Source organism: Ornithodoros turicata, chromosome 4, assembly GCF_037126465.1.
Source record: "Ornithodoros turicata isolate Travis chromosome 4, ASM3712646v1, whole genome shotgun sequence".
Taxonomy (NCBI): domain Eukaryota; kingdom Metazoa; phylum Arthropoda; class Arachnida; order Ixodida; family Argasidae; genus Ornithodoros; species Ornithodoros turicata.
This window is the reverse complement of record NC_088204.1, coordinates 3,931,764-3,958,725: the sequence shown is the minus strand read 5'-3', so window position 1 is coordinate 3,958,725 and position 26,962 is coordinate 3,931,764. Positions and strand designations below refer to the sequence as shown.

The 26,962-nt window shown below is 44.9% G+C and overlaps 2 protein-coding genes across 3 annotated transcripts; one reads left to right on the top strand and one right to left on the bottom strand.

Annotated features, from left to right (window-relative positions):
* The first annotated feature begins 250 nt into the window (after positions 1-250).
* LOC135390748 (proteasome adapter and scaffold protein ECM29-like) lies at positions 251-21,297 on the top strand. The gene is made up of 47 exons (XM_064620604.1): positions 251-302; positions 699-829; positions 947-1,182; positions 1,296-1,445; positions 1,764-2,018; positions 2,133-2,174; positions 2,253-2,331; positions 2,786-2,905; positions 3,798-3,886; positions 3,947-4,028; positions 4,676-4,792; positions 4,852-5,078; positions 5,165-5,282; positions 6,090-6,173; positions 6,269-6,458; positions 6,526-6,617; positions 7,588-7,722; positions 7,801-7,930; positions 8,778-8,983; positions 9,071-9,175; positions 9,253-9,366; positions 9,441-9,539; positions 9,603-9,717; positions 9,786-9,900; positions 9,965-10,033; positions 10,099-10,216; positions 10,788-10,958; positions 11,034-11,113; positions 13,003-13,108; positions 13,189-13,236; positions 14,170-14,291; positions 14,348-14,504; positions 15,044-15,103; positions 15,426-15,582; positions 15,679-15,770; positions 16,046-16,112; positions 16,248-16,382; positions 16,618-16,671; positions 17,218-17,432; positions 18,631-18,674; positions 19,003-19,066; positions 19,128-19,274; positions 19,377-19,518; positions 19,933-20,038; positions 20,101-20,195; positions 20,920-20,991; positions 21,055-21,297. Exons 1-47 carry the CDS (start codon positions 278-280, stop codon positions 21,189-21,191), a joined length of 5,514 nt encoding a protein of 1,837 aa, XP_064476674.1. The 5' UTR covers positions 251-277; the 3' UTR covers positions 21,192-21,297.
* Positions 21,250-26,962, bottom strand: LOC135390749 (protein aurora borealis-like). 2 transcript variants are annotated; one of them, XM_064620606.1, is made up of 11 exons: positions 26,742-26,962; positions 25,650-25,968; positions 24,548-24,636; positions 24,276-24,409; positions 24,143-24,199; positions 23,246-23,302; positions 23,036-23,180; positions 22,900-22,963; positions 22,699-22,816; positions 22,547-22,594; positions 21,250-21,874 (listed from the first exon to the last, which is right to left on the bottom strand). In XM_064620606.1, the coding sequence occupies exons 1-11, from the start codon at positions 26,756-26,758 to the stop codon at positions 21,519-21,521; spliced, it is 1,404 nt and encodes a 467-aa protein (XP_064476676.1). In that variant the 5' UTR covers positions 26,759-26,962; the 3' UTR covers positions 21,250-21,518. The 2 variants fall into 2 exon arrangements, with proteins under 2 accessions (XP_064476676.1, XP_064476675.1); XM_064620605.1 differs by having other exon boundaries at positions 24,143-24,202; positions 26,742-26,961.

The window sequence follows — 26,962 nt, the reverse complement described above, 5'->3', positions numbered from 1 at the left end:
CCCCCCCAAATAAAAAAGAAAGACAAAAACACCGAGGGTCTGGATCCACCCCTGGGCCACTGCTGGGGTGCTGGGCACAGCACCTTTAGCAGACGTCATCCGGACTTTCGTTTTTGTGAAACACGAACGTACCTACGTTGTAGACACGGGGCAACATCTGTTTCTGCGTGCCTCGTTTGCCAATTCTTGGCGAAGTACTGCATTAATTGTAATAGTGGTAGCAGAACAAGAAAATCGAAGTGTGGTGGCGCACCAGTCGCAAAAGAATTTTCTAAACATGGCGGAGGCGCAGGACGAGTTGGGTGAGAAACAAAAACTTCTGCAAAAATTCTCCGCATCAAGTGCTTTTCTGCAATGTTTTTCTTGTATTTAAAGTGTGTCAAGCATGCTTTCTGCAATAGAACAACTCATTCAAGTCGATTCTGCAGCAGCACGCATGCTTGCTGCGAAAGGAACTAACATGACAAGTGTTTTCTCACGGAAGTGAGCTACTGACCGGCTTACCAGAGGACGTCCCTCTTACTGATATCCAACTTGACAATCAGTGTCCCGCAATCGAATTAAAACTAGATACATTGCCGGGGTGTGATCTGTTGATTGCGATTTTGAGTTTTATGCATGCGTAGCGAGTTTGGATTGGAATAACGTGGCGTATGACGTTTATTCGTGCTAAGGAAAAGCTTCTCATGTTACGTTAGTGCTCGTCGAGCGTGTCTTCCTGAGAATCGCAGCTGCGGACACCGACGAACAACTGCAGAATGCACTGGCCAGGTTCCTGCCACCTGTTTTGCTCAAGCTGTCCAGTCCTCAAGACGGTGTTCGCAAAAAGGTATATAGAACTTACGAAATTTCCGTAATCGCTTACGAAAGTAAGAGATTTAATGGCCCTTCTAAGTACCTTCCTGAGCTATTTCGTCTGCCTTTCGTCTCCGACTTCAATATATAGGTCATGGAACTATTGGTTCACGTCAACAAGCGCCTCAAGACGAGACCTCAGGTCCAACTTCCAATGGATGCCCTTCTCGTGCAATATGAGGACCCGGCCGCCACGTCTTTCGTTATAAACTTTGCTGTGATCTACATTAAAATGGGATATCCACGACTCGAAGTCTCGCGCCGAGTGGAGCTCCTGCCGGTGCTCTTGAACTGCATCAGGGGCAAGCCACAGCAGCACCAGGACAGGTGAAGTAGTCTGCTGTTCTTGCGTTGAGGTAGCTTGGTAGTAATACTTTGAGACACTGCAGGGAGGATGCATGTGCACATTTCTATAATCTTGTCTAATGTTGACGTTTCAGCCTCCTTCTCATGGCCCTGCTCACGTTGCCGCACGTTAAAATTCCCCAAGACCCTGAGCAATGCGTCCACCTCTTGGGACTTTCGGACAAGCCTCAAGCTGCCAAGATGCTCAGCGAAATAATTCTCGACCTCCTCTTCCTCCCGTATGGGTAAGGATTAGATTAAAATTAGAGAAGATGGGATGGGATGGGATGGAGTATGGGTAAGGACACAGCCAATACCTAGTCCCTTTCTTGCTGTAGCATTGACGTTTGGCATTTGGGTTCAGCGTTACGGGCGTTACAGTGACATTTAGGAGTCTATACAATAGACACCCATTAAGGCCTTAAAGGTCACCATTAAGGCCTTAAAAGAACACTTCATTAGAAGCTGCAGGCTAATGCTCCTGCCAGACATATTTTAATTACGACGGGGACTGAGCTTTCCCTTTAAAAATGGTGATTTCATATTTTATGCAATCGCTGCAGCATGACCCTGCAGACTGCTTTGGCGAAACCAGCTCAAGTCACTCCAGAAGGTGGCGCTGCATCGGATGCTCCGCGACAGGCTCCCGCAGGACTGAGCGAGCTGGCCGTCAAGCGCCTGCTCGGAGAGACTCAGTTCTCCCCGGAGGAGTTGGAAAAGACTAAGCTGGGTGCAGTGCGTTTTGTGGCCAGTGGGGTCTACCCTGTTTCGTCTATTCTGCCGCACCTGCTCGTCGCTTCTGCAGATACCAGACACAGGTGGGAACCATTTGGTCACTACTGACGAGGATAATTCACAGCGGTAACAACGTTAGTTGATCGCATAGTTTCGTACTGTGAGAAATCGAGCTACGTTTCTTTTTTTCTTGGCAGTGTGGCCAGTGCAGCCGAAATGGAGCTGAAACGCGTGAACGGGTGAGCGGATGTAGATGTCGTATTTAAATGTTTTCCGTGCACTGAACTATCCGCGAATATTGGGTACGTCACTTCTAGGTCCGTGGACTGGAACGACAGTCAGCTGATATCAAGATTGTTCAACATCTACCTTGGCACTCTGGTGCCTAAAGATGAGGTGGGACTGAAACTAAACGAGATCTTCTCTGATCTAACAACAGTCAGATGTCGATGACACGTTCAGGGTCGAATCCGTTGCGAGCCGGTCTGCAGCCGTTACCCAGCCAGCGCAATAAACGCAGTCAGTTACGACCCAGGGATGGTCATGTTTCATGAGCAGAAAGGCAAAGTAATGAGTAGCTGCCAGAAGATGAAACATTACAAGCATTCAACATTTTACGACGTATTGTGAGCTCGGCTAACGTTACCGGCGATACACGCACACTCTTTTCTGCAGCGTGAAAGTGTATAGAAAGAATCTAATAAATTTTGGATTCCGCAAATGTTTTTTCACGACCTTAAGAGATCCGTGTCATCGACGTTCTGCCGCGTTGTAGCTATTTGTTGCGCCGGAAAGGTTAACTTACAGGGTGTCGTCACAATGAGCTGTGTTGCTCTTGTCCGTTCCTCAGAAAAGCACGGTCCGACCAGAACATCGGCGCTCGCCAGCAAACACGAGGATTCGCCTCAAGTTTTTCCCCTACTTCCTCAAGTCTCGGCAAGCAGCAACGCAATTCCCAGGAGCCATGCTTGTGAGTGGCCTGTCAGGTGCTATTTCACCTTACGTTATAGTGAAAGCTACAGTAGGTAATGGAGCTACCACAAATGAAACGTACTAGCTTCATCAAGATATGACATGGATGTATGCCGTATCCACTAAAAAATTGCGTATCGCACACATCATGCTTGCAAAGTGCTCTCTCTTGTGGAGGAAGAGTTGGTATTAATAATACGAAGCGTAGTGATGATCGTGATTAAAGTCCCTAGTCTTCCGCGGTGGCAAATTCACATTTCGGCGAAGTTGGGCCAGAGAAAACAGGCAAGAAAATGTTGCAGCATTCTCTCAATATCGCTTACTGACTCACCCCACACACTTTTCCAGCCTTTCGTAAAGCTTTCAGTGTGCAAAGAAAATTGGAATCAACTCTGACAATTTGTCTCCGGGCATACCTGTCGTTAAATTTTCTTTCGTCACATTCAGCAGTATCCATTGCATCAGACATTGCGGTCACGGCTGATCAGGTTTAGCCCCCACCCATAATGTAGCAGATTGATTACAATCCTTACATAATTCTATAGTACATCGTATATTCTGCAAAAAAAAAAGAAAAAACACACTATTGTGAGGGAAACAGCAGGTTCTGCGAGACATGGCCAGTTTCGTGAAATTTCCACGGATTCGCAGAAAGCTGGGGGCTCTAGCTGCGACACTTCGCTCCAGGATATCCCGAAGAAATGTGAAAGATGCTTATTTGCATCGACGTGAAGCAGCTGTCCACATTTTACAGCAAAAGGAGTAATAGACACATAGAAAATTGGCACCTTGAGTACGAAAGACTCGTCCAGCTGTGACACGATGTAACGAACCCCTGTTGGTCGATGCAGCTTTTATGCGAACGATCGTAAACTCAAAACGTCTTCCAGGTTACCTTTGGCACCATCTACGGCCAGACCGACACAAACCCCAAGTTGAAATCGATGGGACTCCAGTTTGTTCACATGATGTGCCATCAGTGAGTACAATGTTCACCGTGCTCACGTGGAAATTAATGTTCATTCTTCTTTTTTCCCAGCAATACTCAAGAGCAGATGAAGGCTGTGGCCAAAGTTCTCATCCAAGGCATGGTGCGCATCACTCAGGATGAGGAGGAACCAGTACGTGCGACATATTTTGTTTCGACTGTTGTTTATACACTCAAGCCAATTTATAACAACGCTGAACACCTGACGCTGAACACCTGACGCTGAACGCTTCAACGCTGAACGTGAATGCGAAGTCCGATCGTTATATCTGAGCATTTTTAGAGCCTGAAGTTTTCGGGAAAAATTTTTTCCTACATTCGGGGGTTAAAAATCGGGTAAATAACCACGTGCACTAAATTCGTGCAAATTCGGGTGAAAAAAACTTCCGGTACGCTAAATTTGGGGAGAAATCGGGCTCAGTTATTCAAACTAACTGAAGCGGTTTGGTACAAACGGTGATGTAACTGCATTTTTCTGCCAAATAAGCTAGTTAGTGCATTCCTACAGACATCCCAGTGAGGGCAATTTGCCAGGTAAAAATCGGAGTTTCACCCTAAAGAGGCAACCTTCAGTTCGGGGTGCAAATTCGGTGAAGAATCGGGTAAAACCCTAAAACTTCAGGCTCTAAGCATTTTATCACACACGCACGTTTAATGTGTGAATTGAAGTATTTCATGCAGCCCTAGATTGAAGCAGCTGCTAGATTTGTAGTCTTACAGGGGATTGTTGCTCTCACGTAGTACCACACCTTTGGTTTACCGTAAGTGCCATTCTTCCAGGACGCCAAGCTACGAGCCCTGGCGTACGTTGCCATCGGGAAGCTCGGAAGCAGGGTGCCACAGCTCGTGACCGGTGACCTCAGCTACCTGTACAGGCTGTACGAAGGCCTTACCAAGGTTAGCGGATTCGTGCGGCCTTTCTTGGATCGCTTTTCATGTCGATATAAATCGGACAGGAGCACGGTGACGCGCGTTTAGCTGTCCAAGAAGCCCTCTCGTTGGTGGCGCCGGCATTCACCAACGTCGACGAAGCCACCGGTAACCTCTTGGTGTCCCTCATTGGATCTTCCATAGAGAGCATTGACCCGATGGCCAGGCAGACGGCCGTTCACTATGCAGCTACCGTCTTTCAGCCGACGCACATCCCGTCAAAGTTTTTGCTCCTGCTGGCCGCTGGAGATGCGTAAGTGTTGTGTTAAATGTGCATCGACCAAAGCGTGTTTCGCAGTTCACTCAGAATGTGAAGAATGTTTTTTTTCGTTTCTTCAGTAAAGAGGACATTAGGCGTGAGGCAGTCAAGGCGCTGCATCCGCAGCAGATGGAGGGGGCCAAGGCCGCCGACATTTATCCGTCGTTTCCAGCAGTCATGGAGTATGTAAGCGAGAAGGTAATCCATTGTGTGGTGCTTTCAGTTTTGCGTGATCAACTTTGAAGTGTGCGAACGCTTCAGACTCTGAGGTATTTTTGGTTGAATGAGGAGTAGATTTTTTAAGGTCCCTCCCAATTGAAGACTTAAATTCTTGTAGTGATTATCCAAAATTCTGAACTAACCACTTCAAATGTTTTCTGATGATTTGCAAACTTGAACCGGAGCACCTTTAAGCATTTTATACATATTTTGTGGCGTTTAGTTTACCTTTAAGCACTTAGTGTGTAATTTGTAGTATTTGGTGCATATTTTGCAGCATTTAGTCTACCATCAAGCATTGAGTGTATTTTGCAGTGTTTAGTCTACCGTTAAGCATTTGGTGCATATTTTGCAGCGTTTAGTCTACCTTTAAACACTCAGTGTGTAATTTGTACTATTTTGTCCACCTTTGAGCATTTAGTGCATATTTTGCAGCGTTTACTCTACCTTCAAGCATTGAGTGTATTTTGCAGTGTTTAGTCTACCTGTAAGCATTTGGTGTATATTTTGCAGCGTTTAGTCTACCCTTAAACGCTCAGTGTGCAATTTGTAGTATTTCGTCCACTTTTAAGCATTTAGTGCATATTTGGCCGTGTTTAGTCTACCTTCAAGCATTCAGTGTATTTTGCAGTGTTTAGTCTACCTTTAATCGTTTGGTGCATATCTTGTGTGGTTAGTCTACCCTTAAGTACTTAGTGCACATTTTGTAGTGTTGTAATCCTCTCTGCAAAAAAAAAAAAAAAAAATTAAAATCACGCTGCTATTAAATCTGCATTATTTCGGCAGGCAACATCGAGGATGTCCTCCAACACGACAGCTTACGTCAAGGGAGGTGTACGGCTGCCGTTCAATCCCCCACAATTTATAGAGGTCAGCATCGTCACTCTTATTATAACGTCGTCGTTGACCACAGTCACTGCACCCCACACTAACACAGGGGTTCTCTCCTCGTACACATCTCGCAGGTGTTGCGGTACCTCCGCTGCTGCTTGTGTACCAGTGCGGGCATTCCGACGCTGGACGTCCGCGACACCGGATCTCTCCAGGACCAGTCTCCACTGGTGTCCGCGTACATCCGGAAATTGACGGAGGAGTCCTCTCCGGCTCCACGCCTCTACTGCTCCATGTTGGAACGTTTCCTTCCCTGCCTCTCGGGTACGGTTCCGTAATGTACCCGCGTAACTTAGTGAGCTGCAGTTTCGATGTTCGAATTCCCTCACAGATGCTTCGGCACTGTACGCACTCTTGGAGCTTGCGGCTTTAATACCGAATGAGGTGGCGCCGGGCCTCACTGGTAGGATGAATACTGTCAAGGTAAGGATCTCCGATGAGCTTGTTTTTTTCTTGTTGTTCATTTCCGTGCATCAAGGAAGCAGCAGTATGTTGATTTATCTTTTCCTCAACTTGTGTCTTGCCCTGTTGTTATCACTAGGTCATCTTATCTTTATGCTGTATATTGCCTTATCTTGATCATGAGCATCACCTCACCTCACCTTATCTTATCTCATCATGTCCTGGAACATTGTCTCATCCACATTATCACCTACAAAAAAAATGTGTCCATATCTCTTTGAAGACCATGCTTGAGTAATTTTCAGGATGTCTAAGATAATACTAAGTTGCTAAGGTCTTATCAGGTGCAATGTGTGCTGTATGTCCTTGCCCAGCAAATATCAAATGCAGGGTGGGTGGGAGCTATCTCTTGTTCACTGAGAGACCAATACCTTCGTGGGAGTTGTTCCTTGAAATAATGTGTTGCAATGTTCAACATACTTAGGGCCCTGTGTTAGGGCACAATGTACCTGGGCCCCTTTCAGGTTTTATGTTTTTCGAAAATCTGGTTTTATTCCAGGAGCCGTAAAACGGGGTAAAATCGGGCGATATTGAGTGGAATTGCAGATTTTCGGGTGAAAAAAAGCGCTTCTCGCATTTAGATGAACATGAGGCGCAGAACAGCTGTGCTGAGTGTCCATTTGGCATTCTCCGGTGCCCTCATATTTATAAAGTAAAGTAAGTAAAGTAACTTATGTGTGTGGTGCCCGTATTAATGGCTGAATTGGCACTTTGCAAGTTCATCTTCGGGTTTTTACCCCAAAGTGATGATGATGCAAATCGGGGGATAAACACGGGTTTAAATCGGGTTTTACCCTAAAACACGGGGCCCTAAATATACTGTTGTCAACCACAGGCACTTGACAGCTTCAGAACTGATCACGCACGATACCCTGTTGGAGGCCACGCATAAGTGCAGCGCTCGGTGCTAAAGTTCAAATTTACGTTCCAGAACCTCTTGGCATCGTCCAAAGAAGACTTGAGGGAACACGCCGCGCAGCTGTACGCCCTAATCCTGACATACACGAGCGACGACACAACGTTCCTTCGCTCGGTCGAAGGTCTTCGGACTGACGCTGGCCTAAAGGTAATGCGGTCGCTTCATTCTCTCAGTATTTTGTTACCGTTCTTGACTGTATTCATTGTGTTTTCCTTTTCTTTCTAGAACCCAGAACTTCAACAAGGAAGCATTCTGGCATTGGGTTACGCACTGGGCAGGAAACTTTACACAAACAATAGCTCGCTCGGTGATCCCAAAATGAGAGAGGCCGTCACTGGCGCCTGTTCCCTTTTTGGTACTGCTCAGATTTAATTATTATGCTCTTACCGGTATCGAAACCAGTTGAAACCTCACTTTTCAAAAGCTTTTTCACTTGCTACGTCCTTTAACCATTTCCAAATGGACATCTGTTGTATATTTGTCCTGATAAGTTTTCGTCTGTGAAGTTCAGCAGCTCTGATAGTTGTACGAAATTCCTCGTAATACTGGTGTGTGTGTCTCGTTTTGTTGTCGTGATACGAAAGATTGCGGTAATCCGCGAAAAAAAAAAAAGAATTACACAGAAGGGTCTGGCGACCAGCGTTTTGGTGTCATTATTGGGATGTTCAGGAAAGTTGTGAAGCTTTCAGGCAACGACATCTATTACTGAACATCTGTAATGACGAGACCCGTATTGTTGTGGCACTGTCGTATCCCTGCCGGATGAGCCCTGCACGATTGCAGTGAATAAACGGGGTGGGCTTGTACAAATTTATAGCAACGCAGGTCCAGCGTTTCAGGGTATAAAACCCATTTTTACCCCCTGATTTGCAGCATCATCACTTAGGGTAAAACCCAAAAAATGCGAAAACGAACTTTGCAAAGTGCCGATTCAGCCAACAATGTGGACACTGGAGAACACTAAGCACGTTCGACATTCGACACAGCTGTTCTGCATCTTGTGACAATCTAAAATGCGAGAAGCGCTCGTTTTTTTATGTTCCACCCGAAAATAAACTTTTTACGCGATATCATCTGATTTTACCCTGTTTTATGGATCCTGAAATAAAACCAGATTTTTACCCAGGGCCCCAGGTGTTTTTACCCAAAAACATAGGGCCCTTTATGCTTACTGGTTTTGATACTTCTGCATTCGCATGTAGTTCGACACCTCAAGGACACCCAGGGGGCCCTCATGCCAGCATCCTGCACCGCTTTGGGCGAAGTGAGCCGTCACGGCGCCTTGCCGTTGCCTCCCGGGGCCAGAGATAACGATAACGATAAGGGTTCCTCCGAGTCCGAGGTCACAAAGATGGCCGTCGTCACTGCCGTGGCAAACATACTCAAGAACAACAAGCTGCCGGCAAAGGTTTGCGAGTCTCTCGACGTTCTCATTGGCCACGAATGTTTGCCACTGTAACATCACATACCCTTTCCAATTTTGCGTTTCCTATAGTCCAGGGAGAAGGCTGCACAGACGCTAGGGTATTTGTGCTTGGGGGATAAGGGCTTTCCTCATACAAGGGCTGTCTTGGACGTCCTTCTAGGCATCACCTTCGAAGTAAGGTCTAATTCAACGAGTTCAACGTTTTGCAGAGGTAGTGTTGCCAGAGCAAACATTTTTTTTTTCATTTTCAGGCTGCAGATGTTGAAGTTCACTTCACGGTTGGGGAGGCCATTTGTTCTGCGTTGCTGGGACCGGCCTCGCCTCAAGCGCGAGATTTTTGGACCGTGTCCGAGAAAGACTTTGTTGTGAGCAGCTTTTTCGACCCGCTCTCTTTCTGGCGTCTTTAGATTTGACCTCCGACGCCGCTTTCTCTCTCAAGGCTCCGTCGGACTACTCGCCTCCCATGGAACCGATGGATTGGCTCGTGAACGAAATCTTGGAGAAATTTGTTCGCAATCCTAAACCTGCCGTGCGTCAGGTATGCATGCTCAAACGCGAGGTACATTCGTTTAGGAGCATACAACGAGCGTCATCGTTACAGGCCGCGTGCATCTGGATACTGAGTTTGCTGAAGAGGTGCAGCCGATACGGCCCTGTTCTTTCGAGGCTCAAGCTGATCCAGACGTCCCTGTTGAACCTCCTAGCAGACCGGAGTGGTGAGCGCAGCAGACGACAGTGTTTTAGATCAAGATATGTTAGCCGAGAGCCTTTTACTTTCACGCAGACTTGACCCAGAGTATTGCTTCCAAGGGCCTTAGCCTGCTTTATGAAATGAGCAACGAGGAAGATCGCAAGGAACTCGTGTCTCTCCTCCTGGAAACGCTTACGACGGGCAGGAAGTACTTATTACTTATCTGTCTCTCAATAATTAAAGCTAATTGCCATTTATTTAAAACGTTTCAGGGCCAATATCACAGTTACGGAAGATACGAGGCTCTTCGATGAGGGTACACTGGGCAGTACCCCCACTGGGTACGTTACGCGGCTGTAGGGGGTTAGCGACCGTCGCTTTATTAATCTTTTATCGAAACTTTCAGCGGTGGATTAACGACTTACAAGGAACTCTGCTCACTCGCGACTGACCTCAACCAGCCGGACTTAATGTACAAGTTTATGCATCTTGCCAATCATCATGCCATGTGGAACTCCAAAAAGGTACCAGGAGATTCTGTTTATAGAACTGTGGCCATATAAGGCCGGAACTGAGGTCGAGCTGGAATACAGGCGCGCGCCGTCAGCAAAGGCGAAGGGAAAGAAGGAAAAAAAATTGAGGCGAAGATGCGCGAAAAACGGTCCGAATTTTCGGACGTCAAAATACTTTGGCTCGATGGGTCGTCTGATAAAGCCACAACTTTTGTCCTAAATATTGGCATTTTTTAGTTTATTTGTTATTATTATTATTTTATTGTTTTTTTAGTCCGAAAAATCGGTCGGCAACTGTATAGGACTAACAAAGTGAATCAGAAAAAAACTCGCAAATTGTAAAAAAAGGAAGCTTCGTACCCAAAACGACTACCTTAGATTGGTAACTGTGCCTGCCACCCATTGTTGTGAGACTCTTCTTCTGCCAGTGACCCCTGCGTAAGGGGAGGGGACTCTGCGATGTGCTTTTTGAAGAGAGTTCGACCTTTCTCCTTTATATGGTACGAGAATTGCGGAGAAAGTTTACGTATGTAAAAAGTGTGATTTTTAATGCTTCTAAGAAAAACTTACATTGTTCGTAAAGGGAGCGGCATTTGGGTTCGGCAGCATCGCCGAGAAGGCGGGAGAACAACTATCCGAACACTTGGGCGAGATCGTGCCGAAGCTGTACAGGTACCAATACGATCCCAATCCGGGCATCCGGGCCTCCTTCACGTCAATCTGGGGGGCACTCGTCAAGGAACCTCAGAAGACGGTAAGCCGTGCCTCTCTCAAACAATGTGCGAAGTACTTCCGACAAGTAGTTTTTGAGACGATGAATTACTTGCAGGTTGACAAGTACCTTCGTGAGATTCTGCAGGACCTCATCCAGAACTTGACCAGCAATGAGTGGAGAGTGAGAGAGTCCAGGTTAGGGTTAATTTTTGCTGATCAGCTATCGCACATAAATTGTCTTCACCCTATCCATTATTGCCAAACGTGTATGTTACCATCAGTTACATACAGTTATCAGATAGCATAAAATGCTTGTTATGTGTTGATTATAATTAGACCCTGAAGTTTTTGGGTTTTATATTTTTCCAAATTCGGGGGGTAGAAATCGGGTCAATAAATTGATGTCGAAAATTCGTGCAAATTCGGGCAGAAGAATTACCATCAGACTGAGTTCGGGGAGAAATTGGGCATTATTGTAGAATAAACGTTCACAGTACCGTTTATCCAGAGTGCCAGAAGTAAGGGGCAGTCGCATATTTTGTGAGAAACTAGTATGTCGATGCCTTGAGGTGCCTAGACTAGGTGTAGTTTTGCAGGTAGAAATCGGGTTTAACCCTAGAGAGGTGAACCTCAATTCGGGGTGCAAATTCGGGGAAAAATCGGGTTTAACCCTAAAACATCAGGGTCTAATTATCATCAGCTACCACGTATCAGGTACGACGTATTAGTTAGTCTTGTCTTAGAGTTGTCCTTGTCTGATCTGTGACTTACATCAAGACTTTGGCATGCATTGAATCCTTCAAAAGGTCTCAGAACTCAAATACTATGCTGCAGTACCAGACATGCACTGTGGCCAGGTGGAAGGGCTCGATTAGGAGTTAACTATAAATTAAACTTTACAGCGAGAAAAGTTTACTTTGTGTCATCCGTGTGGTAGCTGCTACTAGAATGCACATACCGTATTCACTTGCGTATAAGATGCACATTTTTTTACCCAAAAGCATCGCGCCATTGAGGGGGGTGTTCAATACGCGGGAGAAAATTGGATCCCAACACTTGAGGTGCACTTAACTCCCGTTTTTATTCCAAGATATCCACGGTGATCTCCCTGGAATCAAACGTCGCTATTCTCCCACATCAAACGGTCTTCCGTTGTATCAGGCGTGGATGAAATACTCCTCGATGTCTGTCCCATTTCTCATTCATCACCCTGGCACCAGGTGCACCATCTCATTGACAGTGCGGTACGAGCGGCCACGATATGCTGGCTGGCACTGCACGACACGATCCGGCCATGCTATTAAAGTCTGGGTGCGTTTAACGTGCGAGGAACAATAAAGTACCGTAATTTCACGCGTATAAGCCGCACCGCAGATAAGCCGCAGGACGCGTTTCTTGCGACGTTTTGAAAATTTTCTGGCAGATAAGCCGCACCCGCAGATAAGCCGCGGGGCAATACAAGACGACTGATTTGTGCGACAAAGGAGACCATAGAGAAGTCCATAAACCCTGTGGTCCATACTCCGGGATCGGCACAGTGTACAACAGAGGAGATCAGTTCTGGAGTTCTGCCAAGATCGGATTGTGCCCTTGTCGGGTGTTTTTCGTGGACTGATGGGTCAATGATCTTCCAGAAGACGTGAATCACTGTCACCACTTTCCTTAAAGCTGCTTGGGGGAATGCACCAGGATGATCAATCTACTCGAATGTGGACCCGTCCCTGTTACGCACTGTTCGTGCATCGGCAGGGCAGTGCTGTTCCAGAGACACTGTCGGCCATTTCGTTAAAATCGGCGTATGGGGAAAATACCAGGAAAAAATAGTCATCAGATAAGCCGCACCGGTGGATAAGCCGCAGGGCGCCCGTGAGAAAAAAAAATCGCGCATAAGCCGCGGCTAATACGCGTGAAAATACGGTACTAGCGTTTCGGCGCTGAAGTTGGGACGTGTTCAATACGCGAGTAAACGGTAAAAACGAATATGCGGAGTAAAAAAAGGAGTACAGTATTTTTGAGCATTTATTTACACGCAAGTGATTATGGGTAACTGGTGTCTTGACCGTGTACGTCTTTCTGCCTCATAGTTGTCTAGCCTTGAGTGACCTGCTTCGAGGAAGAAGGCTCAACGACATTCTCCAATTTTTGCCTACCCTCTGGGAGACACTTTTCAGAGTCAGGGATGATATAAAAGTGAGCGGTAACTCTCATGGGAGTTGTTGCATTGTGGAGAAAAGTTTACGCCTGTAACGAAAATTCTCGTGCAATCGCAGGAGTCTGTTCGAAATGCTGCCGATGGCGCACTGAAGACACTGAGCAAGGTAAACACTCGCTGTCCATGTATTAACTAGGGTTGTGTAAATATTAGGATTTTTTCGAGTACCGAACCGATTAACTGTGTATCCTCAAACTTCGAATTGCATATGGAATTTCGTATTCGAATTTTGGATCGAATACATAGAACATTTCAGACCGAATATATTCGAATAGTTTCAGAGCTGCATTTGTAAGCCCAAAAATACTGCAAGAGAGTGTACATGAAACAAAGTGCTCCTTCATACGGATATCCATGTGCATGTATTACTTGTATATGAGCGACTTTTTCGAGTTAAACCCGATTCCGCCCGGTTATTCCCCACCCCCGAAGTGACCTCCGACCAGTTCGGGTTAAACCAGATTTCTCCACGAATTCCAGTCACTATGAAATCCTCAAGTGACGTTTCCACTGAAGACGAACAAAGGTTGCCACGTGTAACACATGTAAGAATGGGTCACTTACGTTCCCTGAAATACACCCATGCGCGTCAGCACTGTCTGTGCCTTCCGGGATTAGTGCTAATGGGTTACCCACAAAAAGAAAAACAAGAAAAGAAAAATACAGATTAGAAAAGTACTTAATAGACAAGAGGAGAAACAAAAACACCCGATAACATCTGAAAGCACAATTATCGCCCAATTTCTCCCCGAATTACAGATTTAAAAATAGCGCCCGATTTTTACCCCCCGAATCCGAGAAAGGCACTTAACCCGAAAAAGTCACTCCCCCTATGTATATGCTGCATCCGTATATACACAGCGTACATGTGTTCGGTCGTATATGTATCTATCCGCTTTAACTACGGAACTGTTGACTCAGTGTGGCAGTTAGTATTTGTTCGGTTTTGAAATTACCATTCACACAGCCCTAACATCGACGCATTAAAAATTATTATTATTATCAAAAATTATATCTAACAAGATGTACCGACGAACAGGCATGCGTGAAGCTGTGCGACGTCTCGAGCGGCAAGTCGGGCGAGCAGGCCGTCGCGGTGATCTTGCCCTGCTTGGTGCAAACCGGGCTCACTAACCAAGTGAGCGAAGTGAGAGAAATTAGGTAAGGTCCCGTTTCAAGTGGGGTTTGAAGGGACGATGTGGCCAACCGTCTTGTAGCCTCTCCACGGTCGTCAAAATCAGCAAGAGCGCGGGCCTCCTGCTGAGGCCCCATCTACCCTTGCTGTTCGTCGCATTACTGGATGCCCTGAGCGAGCTGGAGCCCCAGGTCTTCAGTTATCTCAGCGTCCGAACCAGTGCAGAGAACAAGGACAAGGTGAGGTGATGGGGCAGGTGATGGTGTGGAGCTTGAGAGTGGCCACAAATGATAAGCTTAATGATAAGTCTAAGTAATTTTAAGAGTAAGAGCATGTTTAGTTGGTGCCTTCTAGAGCACACAAGGCTTGCTCCGTTCATTGTATACTACGTAAACACGCACTGTGCTCGGAGTGTCGTCTGCTCCTGCCACTTGACGCAGATGGTTTCATATGCTGAAAGTCTGCGGCTGGAACGGGTTGCCAGCTGGTAACGGCTCATCTCCGCGAGTACGGCCGGTACGAGTGCGCCGTCATTGGCGGGACTCCTAATCACCATGTCACGTTGATTAGCAGGCAGGCCTTGTTCAGTTTAGATGACGTTAGTCTGCAGCTCAGATGCGATGCATGAAATGTAAAAATTGGGCATTGGTAAAGGCGGCTCTTTTTCTGAGAAATACCATGGTGTTAGTCCTGTGGCCATGATTTTTACTCTTCAGGATATGGTGTGCTGCAATGAGAAATTTACTCACAAAAAAAATTGTTCATTCACCCCATGTAGCTGGATGCTGCCAGAGTTGCAGCTTGCAGGTCTTCACCAATGATGGAAACCATTAACCACGTGAGTAAAGAATGAACCGATCTTCTAGCTTGTCTTCCAAATGTCAAAGTACAAATATCCGATTAACAGTTGACCTGTATTCTTGGAGCACACACTGTCTTTTCTTGCTATGTTCTTTCCGTCTGCCAATATCTGTGCTCTGTTCACTCCCAAGCAGCACAGCATGTTGGCCCAATATTGGCACAAGATTGGGCCAGTATTGCCAATATTGGTCCAATATTGGGCCAACACGTTGTGCTGCTTGGGCTGATACATGTTTGAAGGAATGGTTGATACGCATCCTGAGGATATGCAGAGCCACTGCCATGTCTTCTACTTGCAGTGTGTGCAATATGTTGATGAAGGTGTGCTCCAAGACCTTGTCCCACGACTTGTGGACCAGATGAAGAGCTCCATCGGACTTGGCACAAAGGCTGGTTGCTCGCACTTGGTCATATCCCTTACTCATCAGGCACCCATTCAGCTCCAGCCACACGTGGGTGAGCGTCTGCAAAAATTATTATCTTGGTGCAATAGTAATTTTGGAATTTTTTAATGCTTACTGTTTTATTTGTAAAGTACAAACTGTTTTCCAGGAAAGCTTCTAGGTGCATTTGTGCACGGTCTAAATGACAAGAACGCCACAGTGCGCAAGAGCTACGCAACTGCCATTGGTAATTTAACCAAGGTGAGATTTTGTGAATGTTATATTTGAACAGGTTATTCTGATTGCTTGTTTACTGCACTTTTTTTTTTTAGATTAAAGCATTTGGTTTAGTAATACATTGATAGTGTGTTCAATATTTTGTGCAAGCTTTTCATTATTTTTAATCTGAATATTTTATTTGTGAAAATAATGTGTCTGCAACTGTGTGCGGGATTACTGTAAGTGACCCACATTGCATTAAATATTTACAAAATAACGTGTATTAACATAAGTTGGAATCGTGGGTGAAATTATAGGTGGCCAAACCAAGCAGTGTCGAAAAGTTGATGGGAAAAATGCAGACGTGGTACATGGAAAAAGATGGTAAGCTGTTACCATGAGAAGAATGATTCTTACATGAAATGCAAAACATTAAATCGTGCCAGAGCACATTCTTTTTATGGCAATGCGAATAGCCAGGTGCAGCTACGAAGAGACATGACAATTAGCATCTTGCAGATGACACAGTTCGGTGGGCCGTCGCGCACACGATGCAGGCGGTGGCAAGGTACGCTCCCGACGTAGTACGGGACCACGCAGCTGTCATCCTGCCGTTGTCCTTCTTTGCAATGCATGCCACGGTGTTGGAGCCGGGTGAGTCGGCGCTTTCTTTACGAAACGTAGTAAACCATTTGTACAGGGTGTTGAGGGACAAACTTCACGCTTGTTCCCGTTGAACAGTTAAAAGGCGCGTGAGTGTTTCAGGACACACGGAGTAAACTGTAAACTTACACCCTGTACTCCAGTGGTGTAGGAAGATGGTGGCTTTGGAGCTTACAGTGTGCTTTCTTTCTAAAAAAAATTTCTCCGAAAACATTTTTGTTTGCAGGTGCGGAAAGTCCTGCTGCCCTCTGGGAGGACATATGGAATGAATTCACAATAGGTGAGTAATATTCCCGAATCTGGGGGCGGCGTAGCCAGGAATTTTCTTTGGAGGGGGTTTGTGACAGTGTCAGATCCAGGGAGAGGGCAGGGGCATTTGGGGCTGATGTCTTCTTGGCACTGCCCCTTTTCTGCGCTCCTGACCAGCATTTTGAGAAGGTCCTTATGCCCCTTGTACTTGAATGGAAATGATAATGTAAAGTGGAAAAAACGTAAATGTAAAAAAAATGTGTATGTAAAATGTAAAAAGTGTGAAAAGTAAAAAATGTTAATGTAAAAGATATATGTATGTTAAATGTAAAAATGTTAATGTAAAGTGTAAACAATGTGTATGTGAAATGTAAAAAAATGTTAATGTAAAAGCTAAAAAGTAAAAAAAATTATGTAAAAAATGTGTACATAAAATGTAAAAAAAATGTAAAAAGTGTAAAAAGTAAAAAATGTTAATGTAAAAAATGTATGTATGTTAAATGTAAAAAATGTTAATGTAAAGTGTAAAAATGTGTATGTTAAATGTAAAGAAATGTCAATGCAAAAAAAAATACAGGGTATGAATCCGGATTGAAGCTGTACCTGGCCGAAGTGGTCGCGCTCATACAGCAGGGCCTGGACAGTGGGTCCTGGGGCATAAAGCGTCAGGCTGGCGAAACTGCCTGCAAACTCGGAGCAAAGCTGGGACCCGCACTGGGGACGACGCCTCATATGAGGCCGCTCTTGGACGCCCTTCTGGCCAGCCTTTCGGGAAGAACGTGGACAGGAAAGGTCAGTGGCATCCTAAAATCTTCACTCGCGTTCGCTGTGATGTAATTGGCTGCTCCGTTCCTTCGTGACATGCGGTAACATCTGAGTTCATCCAGTGTCAGTGCATGGTAGTACTGTACTGGTATTCGCTCCGAGATCGAACGGTGTCGGCGCGCTGCGGAGAACGGAGAACTACCCTAAATGTGGACGCGTCGTCTGCTTTTACACGCTTATTCCGCGTTCAGTGCAGTCGGTGGAGCATTGGGGAACCGAACAGTATCGTACCATCGTAGCACAAATGATCTTCCGTGAGAAAGACGGCCAAACATCGGCCCATGTGTTATAGATAGGGCCTGACTTTTTCGGGTTTTATTTTTGGCCAAATTCGGGGGGTAAATATCGGGTGATAATTTTCATTCGAAAATTCGGGTGTATTCGGGTTAAATCCCGTTACGGCATATTCTGTCGTCAGGAATTCGGGTGTATTCGGGTGATTTTTTTTGTTTAATAAAAATTTGTGTTAACATGGAACTAATGTTTCGCAATGTTATCAAACTTTATTTTAATGCACGCTTACGAGTGTGCCACGCGACCCGGATATTTTCGGGTAGATTCGGGTTAAACCCAAATTTTACAGATTTCGTTCGGGGGGTAAATATCGGGCGGATACGGGTTAACCCTAAAAAGTCAGGCCCTAGTTATAGATAAAGCCAGAAGTTCTCGGGAAATATTTTTTTCTAAATTAAGGGGGTAAAAATTGAGTAAACAAACGTGTGCTCTAAATTCATGCGAATTCAAGTGGAAAAATGTGCAGTACGCTAAATTTGGGGAGAAATCGGGCGCGGTTACTCAAACTAACTGTACTGGCTTGGTACAAACAGTGATGGAACTGCATTTGCTGCCACACAAGTATGTTAGTGCATTCCTACAGATGTCCCAGTGAGCGGAATTTGCCGGGTAAAAATCGGATTTCACCCTAAAGAGTCAACCTTCAATTCGGGGTTAGAATCGGGTAAAACCCTAAAACTTCGAGCTCTAGTCATAGACACTAGAAAGGTGACGGTGTCTCCCCCTATAGGTCGATCTCGGAGCAAATTGATGATATGGTGTACGTTGGCCTGGTACTATCAGTCAGACGATGCGCCTTCGCGATGCATCTCATAGGCCAATAAATACAGTTCCCATTACTTTAATTCGATACAAATTGTTCTTTTTGTAGGAATCTATACTGAAGGCCATCTCTGCGATATGCAAGGAATGCATGTAAGTATGCACATTTGACGTACCATCGGGTCAAAGGTTCCCCCTGAGCAACAGCATGGGTGTCAGCTGAAATCCTTGGATCACTTTCGTTGCATTAAAATCATCTTTAAAGCCACATTGCACCTCACCCTCAACACATTCTTTCTTACATTGTTGCCAGTCACTCCCACATTCGTGGCAAGCGGGATCTTTCTCATGTAATGTTCTAACGTTCTACTGGATGACGCAGTTAAATGGACAGACGTAACATATTACAAAACTGAGACTGCTGCATTAGCACTTTTGTTGCGGGACTGTAACTAGAGCTTGTTACGCGTCTTTCCTCCAGAAGCTGTACTGTGGTAGCAGAACAAGGCGAGGACGCAAACGCACGACGAGCTTTTCTGGACAAGGTAGGCTGTGCCGTCGTCAGGATTTAGTTAGTTCTGCTGTGCTTATTTCCCTCCTCCCCAGATTGCAGAGGCACTGTTAAGAGAATGCCGCAAAGAGAACCCAGTGTACAGGGAAGAAGCCATCCAGGCTATTGCACCAGTCCTAGAGAAGCATAAGCTCGACTATTTTGCACCCCTGCTAGAAATCTTGGAACCCCTCCTTAGGAAGGTGAGACGAAATTTAGCTTCCGTCGTTGTCTGCACTCTCCTCGTACTCACGTTCTTTTTTTTTTCTTATCTTCTTTTTTGTTTTTTCCGTCTTACTGTTAAGGCTACCGGTAGAAACCAGGCAGGCGAAGAGATCAGCGATGACGAAGACGACAGTAAAAAGGGTCTCGAGTCAAAGCTGCAGTTCCAGTCCGTCTGCTACGAGGCTCTCGGACAAGCATGGCCCCTCACACCGGACACACAAGGTTTGAAACCCGTAGTACTTGATTCTATGCTATTGTCGGCTCAACATTTGGCTAGTTGCCTCAACATTTGGAATTAAGGATACGTGGAGGTCATCTTTCGACCTTAGACGCAAAGATATACCAAAAAATGTTCCATACGTTCAGGAAAAAGTCGAGGTGGAGATAAGCAGATAGCAATCTTTTGTAACTACAGGTTTTCCTGGAGATTTTAATCCGAGTGCCAGCTAAATTAATCCATGCCCCATAAAGTTTGCATGGCACATGGATTAATTTCGATGGCGCTTGGATTAAAATTGGCGGGAAAACCTGTAGTATCGCTTTGTGTGTGGCAACTGTCTTAAGGTGAGGCCACCGTTCTATTGTTTTTATGGATTCGTGTCAACAACTTGATGCTTTTAACGTAACATTTTGCAGCCAAATACCAGGCTCGTTTTTGTGACCTGCTGGTATGTAATTTCTCTGCAAGTACATGGAAGGTACAACTCTCCATACTGAAGTCACTGAGGAATTTTGTAACGAGGTGAGGTCAATTCTTTTTAAAATAGTCAGCAATAACGATGAAGTTGGCTATGTGTTCCGCAGGTTGGATTGTTTGCAAGCAGGATGCAAAGAAAGGAAGAGTGACCACTTAGCTTCAATTTCTGCTGGAATTGTCACAGTGTCCTGCCATGCTCTAGGTAACAGAAGACTCATCTGTTTCGAACCAGTTTCTGTGGTGTAGGGATGTGGAAATTAAGACTCCACTGACGTTGCTATAAATAGATTACAGTTTGACATGACTCTGAATGCTGTATGATTAGGGCCTGACTTTTCCGGGTTATATTTTTCAGCAACATTTGGGGGGAAAATATCGGGTCATATTTTGCTTCAGTAATTCGGGTGTAATGTGGTTGAGCTGAACCTGATTCAACCAGGTGTAAATCTTCGGTTTATTCGGTGGAATACAACCGACACACCAGCATCCACAGTGTGTCAATATGTCCATGCATGTAAGAAGCAGTGGGGTCCCTGTATTGACAGTTTGCATGAGCAGATTTATGAATTTACAACACTGTTTCCAAAGTTCTGTGTTAGTTGTGATGACTTCGGATCCCCCTGGTTCAGCAGTTTTCGGGATATCAGGTTAAACCCTGGTTTTGCTGATTTGAATTGGGGGGGGAAAAATATCGGGTATAACCTAAAAAGTCATGCGCTACTGATAAGGATAGATGCACTCTTTCATCTCAACCTTCTCCAAGCAATAGATGATTCGACAAAGAGGCTCAAAGAATTCAGAAATGTGTGTAAAGATGAAAATGTTACGAGGAGAAATAACCGCCAAATTGATCCGATTAAAAAGTTATTACCCACGGTTCCCTCACATTTGTCAAAGACAAAATGTCAATCTCTCCTCTTTTCCAGAAATGACAAAATATGCTACGCTAAGGACAGAAGCTTTAGAACTTATCAAAGCTTTTCTCTCTCGCCTAAAAAGTAAGACTTTGTGACGCTTCCAGAGTTCAATGTTCCTTGACGCTCCATACTCCCGTCACGCAGAAAGCAAGCAGACCGGCGTCCTGTCTTCAGCATCATCGAGCAAACTGCGGACGTCCGTAGAAATGGCGACGAGCGACGGCAACGTGGCGGTGAAGGACCTGGCGCAGGAACTGCTGACGGATGTCCTCGTAAATTAGGCGCACGTTCTCGTACGTGCCCTTAGGTAACTTTTTGTTGAGTGAATAGATGCTTGGAAAGATTGTAAAGCTGTTTTATTATAAATAGCCTCACCCTCAATACCTATGCACGAGGTAGACTCGGTGAAAAAATATGATCGATGGTTCTCCCCTTGCCTCATAAAATTGACTAAAATGTATCGTGCTTCGGTGATGCTGCGATTATGACTCCAAAATGTGCGCACACGATTGGCACATGCCTTCTAAGACAATGTCACTTTACGTTGTAATAATACTGTACAAATACACCTTTCGTGCTTCTCTAAAATTGACTAAAAGCCACCTGTGTCAAACGGAGTCAGTTTGCTGAGAGATCACCAGGGAACCCCATCCCCCGGACTCCCCAGTCCGACTGCATCCGACGGACGGGAGGCGGAGGTTGATGGAGTCCAGCTTCCCGTTTGAGTTATACGTCTGATATCCGGTGTCCATGTCGGACAACCTTGGTCCCGTGAGGCTTATCCGACCGCACTGAGAGTCAATGTCGGACGAGGAGGAGGACGTGCTGTCAAACGGGTCGGAGGTCTTCGGGTCCTTTTCCCTCGTAGACATGTCCGTGTCTTGAAGCCCGGCAGACGTCATCTCAGAAGGCTCCTCATCAGGCGGCGTGGCCGGGGCAGACTTCTCAGGTGTGTCATGTACACCTTGAGAGAGAGAGAGAGAAGTCAGTTGCGGTTCTAGAAAATTTTGGGAGTAAATAGGCCACAAATTTTCAAGATTCACTTGCAGAAATGGACTATATTCCACCTGCAAAGTTTATACGATATTTTTTTAAATCCGCTTTTAACCCATAACTTAAAAAAAAAAAAAGAAAGCGACCAAGGATGACATGAAAAACACACATCATGCATCAAGTTAGACAACCAGAAACCTCATTTTTACTGAAACAACTCTGGTGGACTAAAAGGACACGACACTCTATCTGATGGGACCTTTCTCCACCAGAAAGCACTTGCACATTGTAGTGTTAAGGGAAGGGGAGGACAGGAGCGAGCTGCCAATATATTTCGGATAGATAATGTTCTCCTTGGCCTAGAAGAACATACTCTGTTTGAAATATCGGCAATATGAGTGTTATTTGATGCACTTTGTCCGAAATATTATTTACGCAACCCCATAACACCGGAATGCATAAATGGCGCCAGATTTCGTCCAAAACCACTAAAGATGATTGACCTGGTATGCAAAGACATTCAAGCCTCAAAAAGTCCGCTCCCAATCCCTTGGACATTCTGACACAGTCCAGTATTGGATCCCAGTCTCCGCAGTTGAATTGAGACATTAAGCAAAAATGGGTTGTGCATGGAGTAACTTACATTTAGAAGGAATCCTAATTGGCACGGATCTTTTCTTGGCACTGTCACCTAAAACATTTATTCGTCGATAAAAATTTATGTATTACAAACACTTGTTCAGTATTGTACAATAGGAAATATTGCCACTCCACACAGATCCATAAAAACCTCACCAAGAGCGGTCCGTCTGTCAGTCCTACAAATGGGGGACAACTGCATAGGCTCACTGTCTGGTGTGCCGGCTTGGAAGCTGGCTTGAACCGGCCCAATCGGACTTGAGCACAGGTTCAGCTGATTTTTTAAAAAGAAATTCTCTTTTCAGCAAAAAAGGGTGACTCGAGAGAGAGAAAAAAAACTTGAGAAAAATCACTTACCGATTGCGGTGAGCAATTTTTTCCGCATTCTTCCGCGTGACTAGAAGCAAAAGTGGTGGCCTTCCTGAAATATTTTGTGCAGTCTATGCAACGGTGTTCTTTGGAAGAAATCAGATGCATCCAGCAAAATGCTTACTCATCGGGAGCTGGGCTGTGTTCGTTGATGCCATTGCAGAAGAGCCGTCGTCGTAGCGACCCGCTCGAAGTATCGCGGAACGACATGCTACGATCCGACGGCGGCTCCGATTGCTGTTGGTCGCAGTCAAACTTAAAGTACTGACCTACAAATAACAGTCAAGTAATCAACACACGCAAAATAAATTTCGAAATTATTTTGTACACTAACCGAGAATAGCTTCCACGTCCACGGACGGTGGAATTGTAAGAACAGTCTGGCTCCACACTGGAAAAATTAGCAGAACAGTTGAATGATGTAATGAAACTTTTGAAGCCTTAACAAAACAGTTCAGTTGAAAAAAAATTGTACATTGAATAAAAAGAGACGGAAATATGGAATTTAGGTGGTAGAATATTGTAAGGACGTTGATCCGGTGGATTTGGAATGAAGGGGCACCCTCTATTTTGTGCAACATATGTGTGATTTTCTTCAGTAAATATTTTTGTATGAAACTACCTGAATGTCACACATATATACAGCATGTCCATTTGCAATCCTCTATGCTGGCATCTGAGTAAAGCCCCGAGCATTCTGCGGTGGAAAATTAAAATTTCCACAAAGTGGGATTTACAAATGTTGCTCCCAATTGCTTTCCAGCGTTTTGTAACTTCTCCAATTTCTCTCCGGGCGTTCCTGTTAGATTTTAAATTTTTAACATTTTTTTAATTTTTAAATTTTGATGATTTTTTTTAAATTTTATTCGTTTTTATTTATTTTATTCTATATTTATTTTATTATTATTTATTTATTCGTAAATTTTAATTGATAAATTTTTTTCATCACGACACATTCAACAGTGTAAGTGCCAGCAGTATCAGTCGCGACCGATCGGGTTTAACCCGTGAAAACATCACAGATAGATTGAAATCCTTACATAATTCTCTAACCTATTGAAGATTCCACGATTCTGAGGGAAACAGCAGGTTCCGCAAGACACTGCCAATTCCGCAAAATTTACGGAAAGCTAGGGGCTTTATATTCGAGTAACTTTTTTAATGTGCAGCTAAAGTCAGAGATAAGATATATCCCGTAATCTTTCAAACGACTGCCTTCCGCCGTACTCACCCGATCGTTTTCGACTCTTCCTGTCACGCAAGGGACGGGTTGCAGTCTTGCACGAGGCTGCTGCAAGGTTTTCCCACGTTTAAATTGCACAATTCTCTTAGCTGGCATATTTTCGTATCTAGAAAGTACTCACTGCTTATTGGCGACGAACTCAGCGGAACTGCATTCTTGTTGGAAACAACCCACGGAGACGGGACAATGTCTTTCTGAGAGAAGTACTTCTCAATGGCTTGTTGCGATTGCACCTCGTATTCTTCGTTGTCGTCCCTGTTAATTGAAAACTGACTGTTACTGATTTTGACAAACAACCTGAACAACAAGAGAGGAAACAAGGAACAACAAGAACCTGACAGTAAGGACCTGTAAGCAAGTATATTCTCAATTTTGAAGAGCAAAATAGCGTACCTCGAGCACACATACTGGATTGACTCTTCATCGATGTCCACCGGCCAAAATGTTGACAGTTGCTCAATCGACCACCGAAATGATTTTTTCTGTACAATGCGAATAAACAAAGGTTAGCAGCATGTTGCGTTAATTCAAAATGGTGTACGTTAGGGTGTGTAATATTCAGGGGCGGATTTAATAGGGGGGGACCCCCCCATATGGCTGTGTTCCCTATGTAAAAACCCTATCTCCTGTATGATGCTCCCCCCCCCCACCCCCCACATGACAGAGCCTTAAATCCGCCCCTGGTACAAATAAGGTACGCTGAAAACATTTTAAAATATGTTGGGCTTACCCGCTTCTGTAAATTAATGAAATGCATGGATTAACAAAGTTGTTAACCTTGAAGTAGGTTTCGCAGCTAAATTAGGTGGCTTACCACGAGACGTTAAAACGGCGTCGATACAGCTTCTGCGAATTTTGGAAAATTTCTGGGATTTTTCGTCGCCGTGAACGTTGTCAGTAGCAGGTGCCGCTGTATTAAAAACCTGACAGTTCTACGTAACAATTTACACCCCCTAAGTTGAGCGTATCTACATTAGAGAATTGAGAATGTGGACATTGTTGCAAAACAAATATTGTAAGACGAAATACAACATTACATAAGAATTTACACCCCTATGTTGATCGTACGTACATGAGAGAATTGAGAACTCGGATATTGTTGCACAACAAATATTGTAAGACCAAATACAACATTCCGTAAGAATTTACACCCCTATGTTGATCGTACGTACATTAGAGAATTGAGAACGCAGATATTGTTGCACAACAAATATTGTAAGGCCAAATACAACATTCCGTAAGAATTTACACCCCTACGTTGATCGTATGGACATTAGAGAATTGAGAACGCGGATATTGTTGCACAACAAATATTGTAAGACCAAATACAACAACACGCATCAAAATCCTCCGATCAGGCTAGACGTGCACCGACGGTTCATCAGAAATCACGTCAACAGCCTAGAAAGGGGGGCATGGACGTACGCTTTCTGGTAGATAACAAGTAGAGACTGGCACGAGATACAACAGGCGTGTCTCTCACACAACCACTTACGGAACTAGAACCCGGTTTATTTTTTGAAGAGAAAAACGACGAAAAGACAGACGGCGAGCAAGACGGCATCGTCAGCTGGTCAGGGTCGACATCAAACGGGTTGGACGTGGAGTTGGAAGCCGTCCGGTCCGTTTCGGAGGGGCTCGTGCAGAGAACGCTGCACTTTTTCCAGCCGGCTCCAGGCTTATTCGCCGGGGTTCTGGGACTTCTCTGGACATAGATTGGAACGCGACTCGTGGGCGTCGGGTGCGAGCCGTGAGGTGCTCCCTTTGTTCGCTCCGTACTGGAGTACGTCGTTCGAGTGGGTGTCGTCTGCAACCTGGGCAGGACGAGACGTTTGTTTGGAAAATGGGCAAGATAACAACGCAGATGCCAAGTGTGTGAGAATTCTTATAAGAATGTAAATGTTGTCCACAAGTCTAGGAATTCTAGGTGGTCTGAACAGTCGCTAATGGAGTGTGTATGTGTGTTTTGCCTTGCAGTCCACACCTTGTTTTCTTGAAATTTTTTTGTTTTGGAAATAAAAAGATAAAAATCGTGCGATTGCAATGCAGTGTATGTGTGCATCTCGCAACAATGTCATGTGATGATGTTACGGCGGATGATTATTAGAAATTAATCTTCATTGTGTGTGTGCGGGGGGGGGGGGGGGGGGGGTAGCCATTTTTTCAAAAGAAGATTCGATGCTGCTTTGGTTTTGGTCGAGGAGCATGGCTAGCAATCCCTCTTCAGGGTACTCCACTTGATACAACGAAAGATACAACAAAATGGAAGGAACAGTACGTATGACTACCCATATTCAAGTGGTGAAGTTACGCAATTTTTCAAAGTAAGAATGGTAAACTTATACGTCTGTAAAGTTTTACGAGACTTCATCAAAATTTTCAAACTGCTTCGTCTCTTCAACTGGAACTATAAGCAGTTTAAGGGGTTGTCCAAACTGTGCAAAGTGTACTGGACAGCAAAGAAAATCTTGTCTGTTACGTAAACGTAAACATAGGCTTTTGTCACAACCAATGCTTGCATGAAATGAAAGGAAGGTGAAGTCTAAATGCGCGTATTTGAAAACGATACAAGCGTTGGCAAACTTACCTGCTGTAGTCTGTCATTGCCACTAAAATGTTGCGTTATATTTCTTCTACTATCACAGTTCGTTGCTGAATAGGCTTCCGGTCGCGTTCACACTTAAAAGTCAGTCATGTGCAGTGCCTTTGTGGCTGTAGGAGTGATTACAAGTAGCCTGCTAATGCAAAGCTATGCAGCGCGGTCAATGGCAAGCAGTTCGCACATCCATGTGCTTGGATTTTAAAAAC

Coding starts and splice junctions, on each gene's coding strand:
- LOC135390749 (XM_064620605.1), bottom strand. Junction 24,637..25,649: donor ATAAACCGGGTTCTAGTTCC/GTAAGTGGTTGT, acceptor CGCATTGTACAG/AAAAAATCATTTCGGTGGTC. Junction 23,303..24,142: donor GAAGAGTCGAAAACGATCGG/GTGAGTACGGCG, acceptor TAATTTTTCCAG/TGTGGAGCCAGACTGTTCTT.
- LOC135390748 (XM_064620604.1), top strand. CDS start 278: ATGGCGGAGGCGCAGGACGAGTTGG. Junction 2,332..2,785: donor CTCTGGTGCCTAAAGATGAG/GTGGGACTGAAA, acceptor TCCGTTCCTCAG/AAAAGCACGGTCCGACCAGA. Junction 10,959..11,033: donor TCAAGGAACCTCAGAAGACG/GTAAGCCGTGCC, acceptor AATTACTTGCAG/GTTGACAAGTACCTTCGTGA.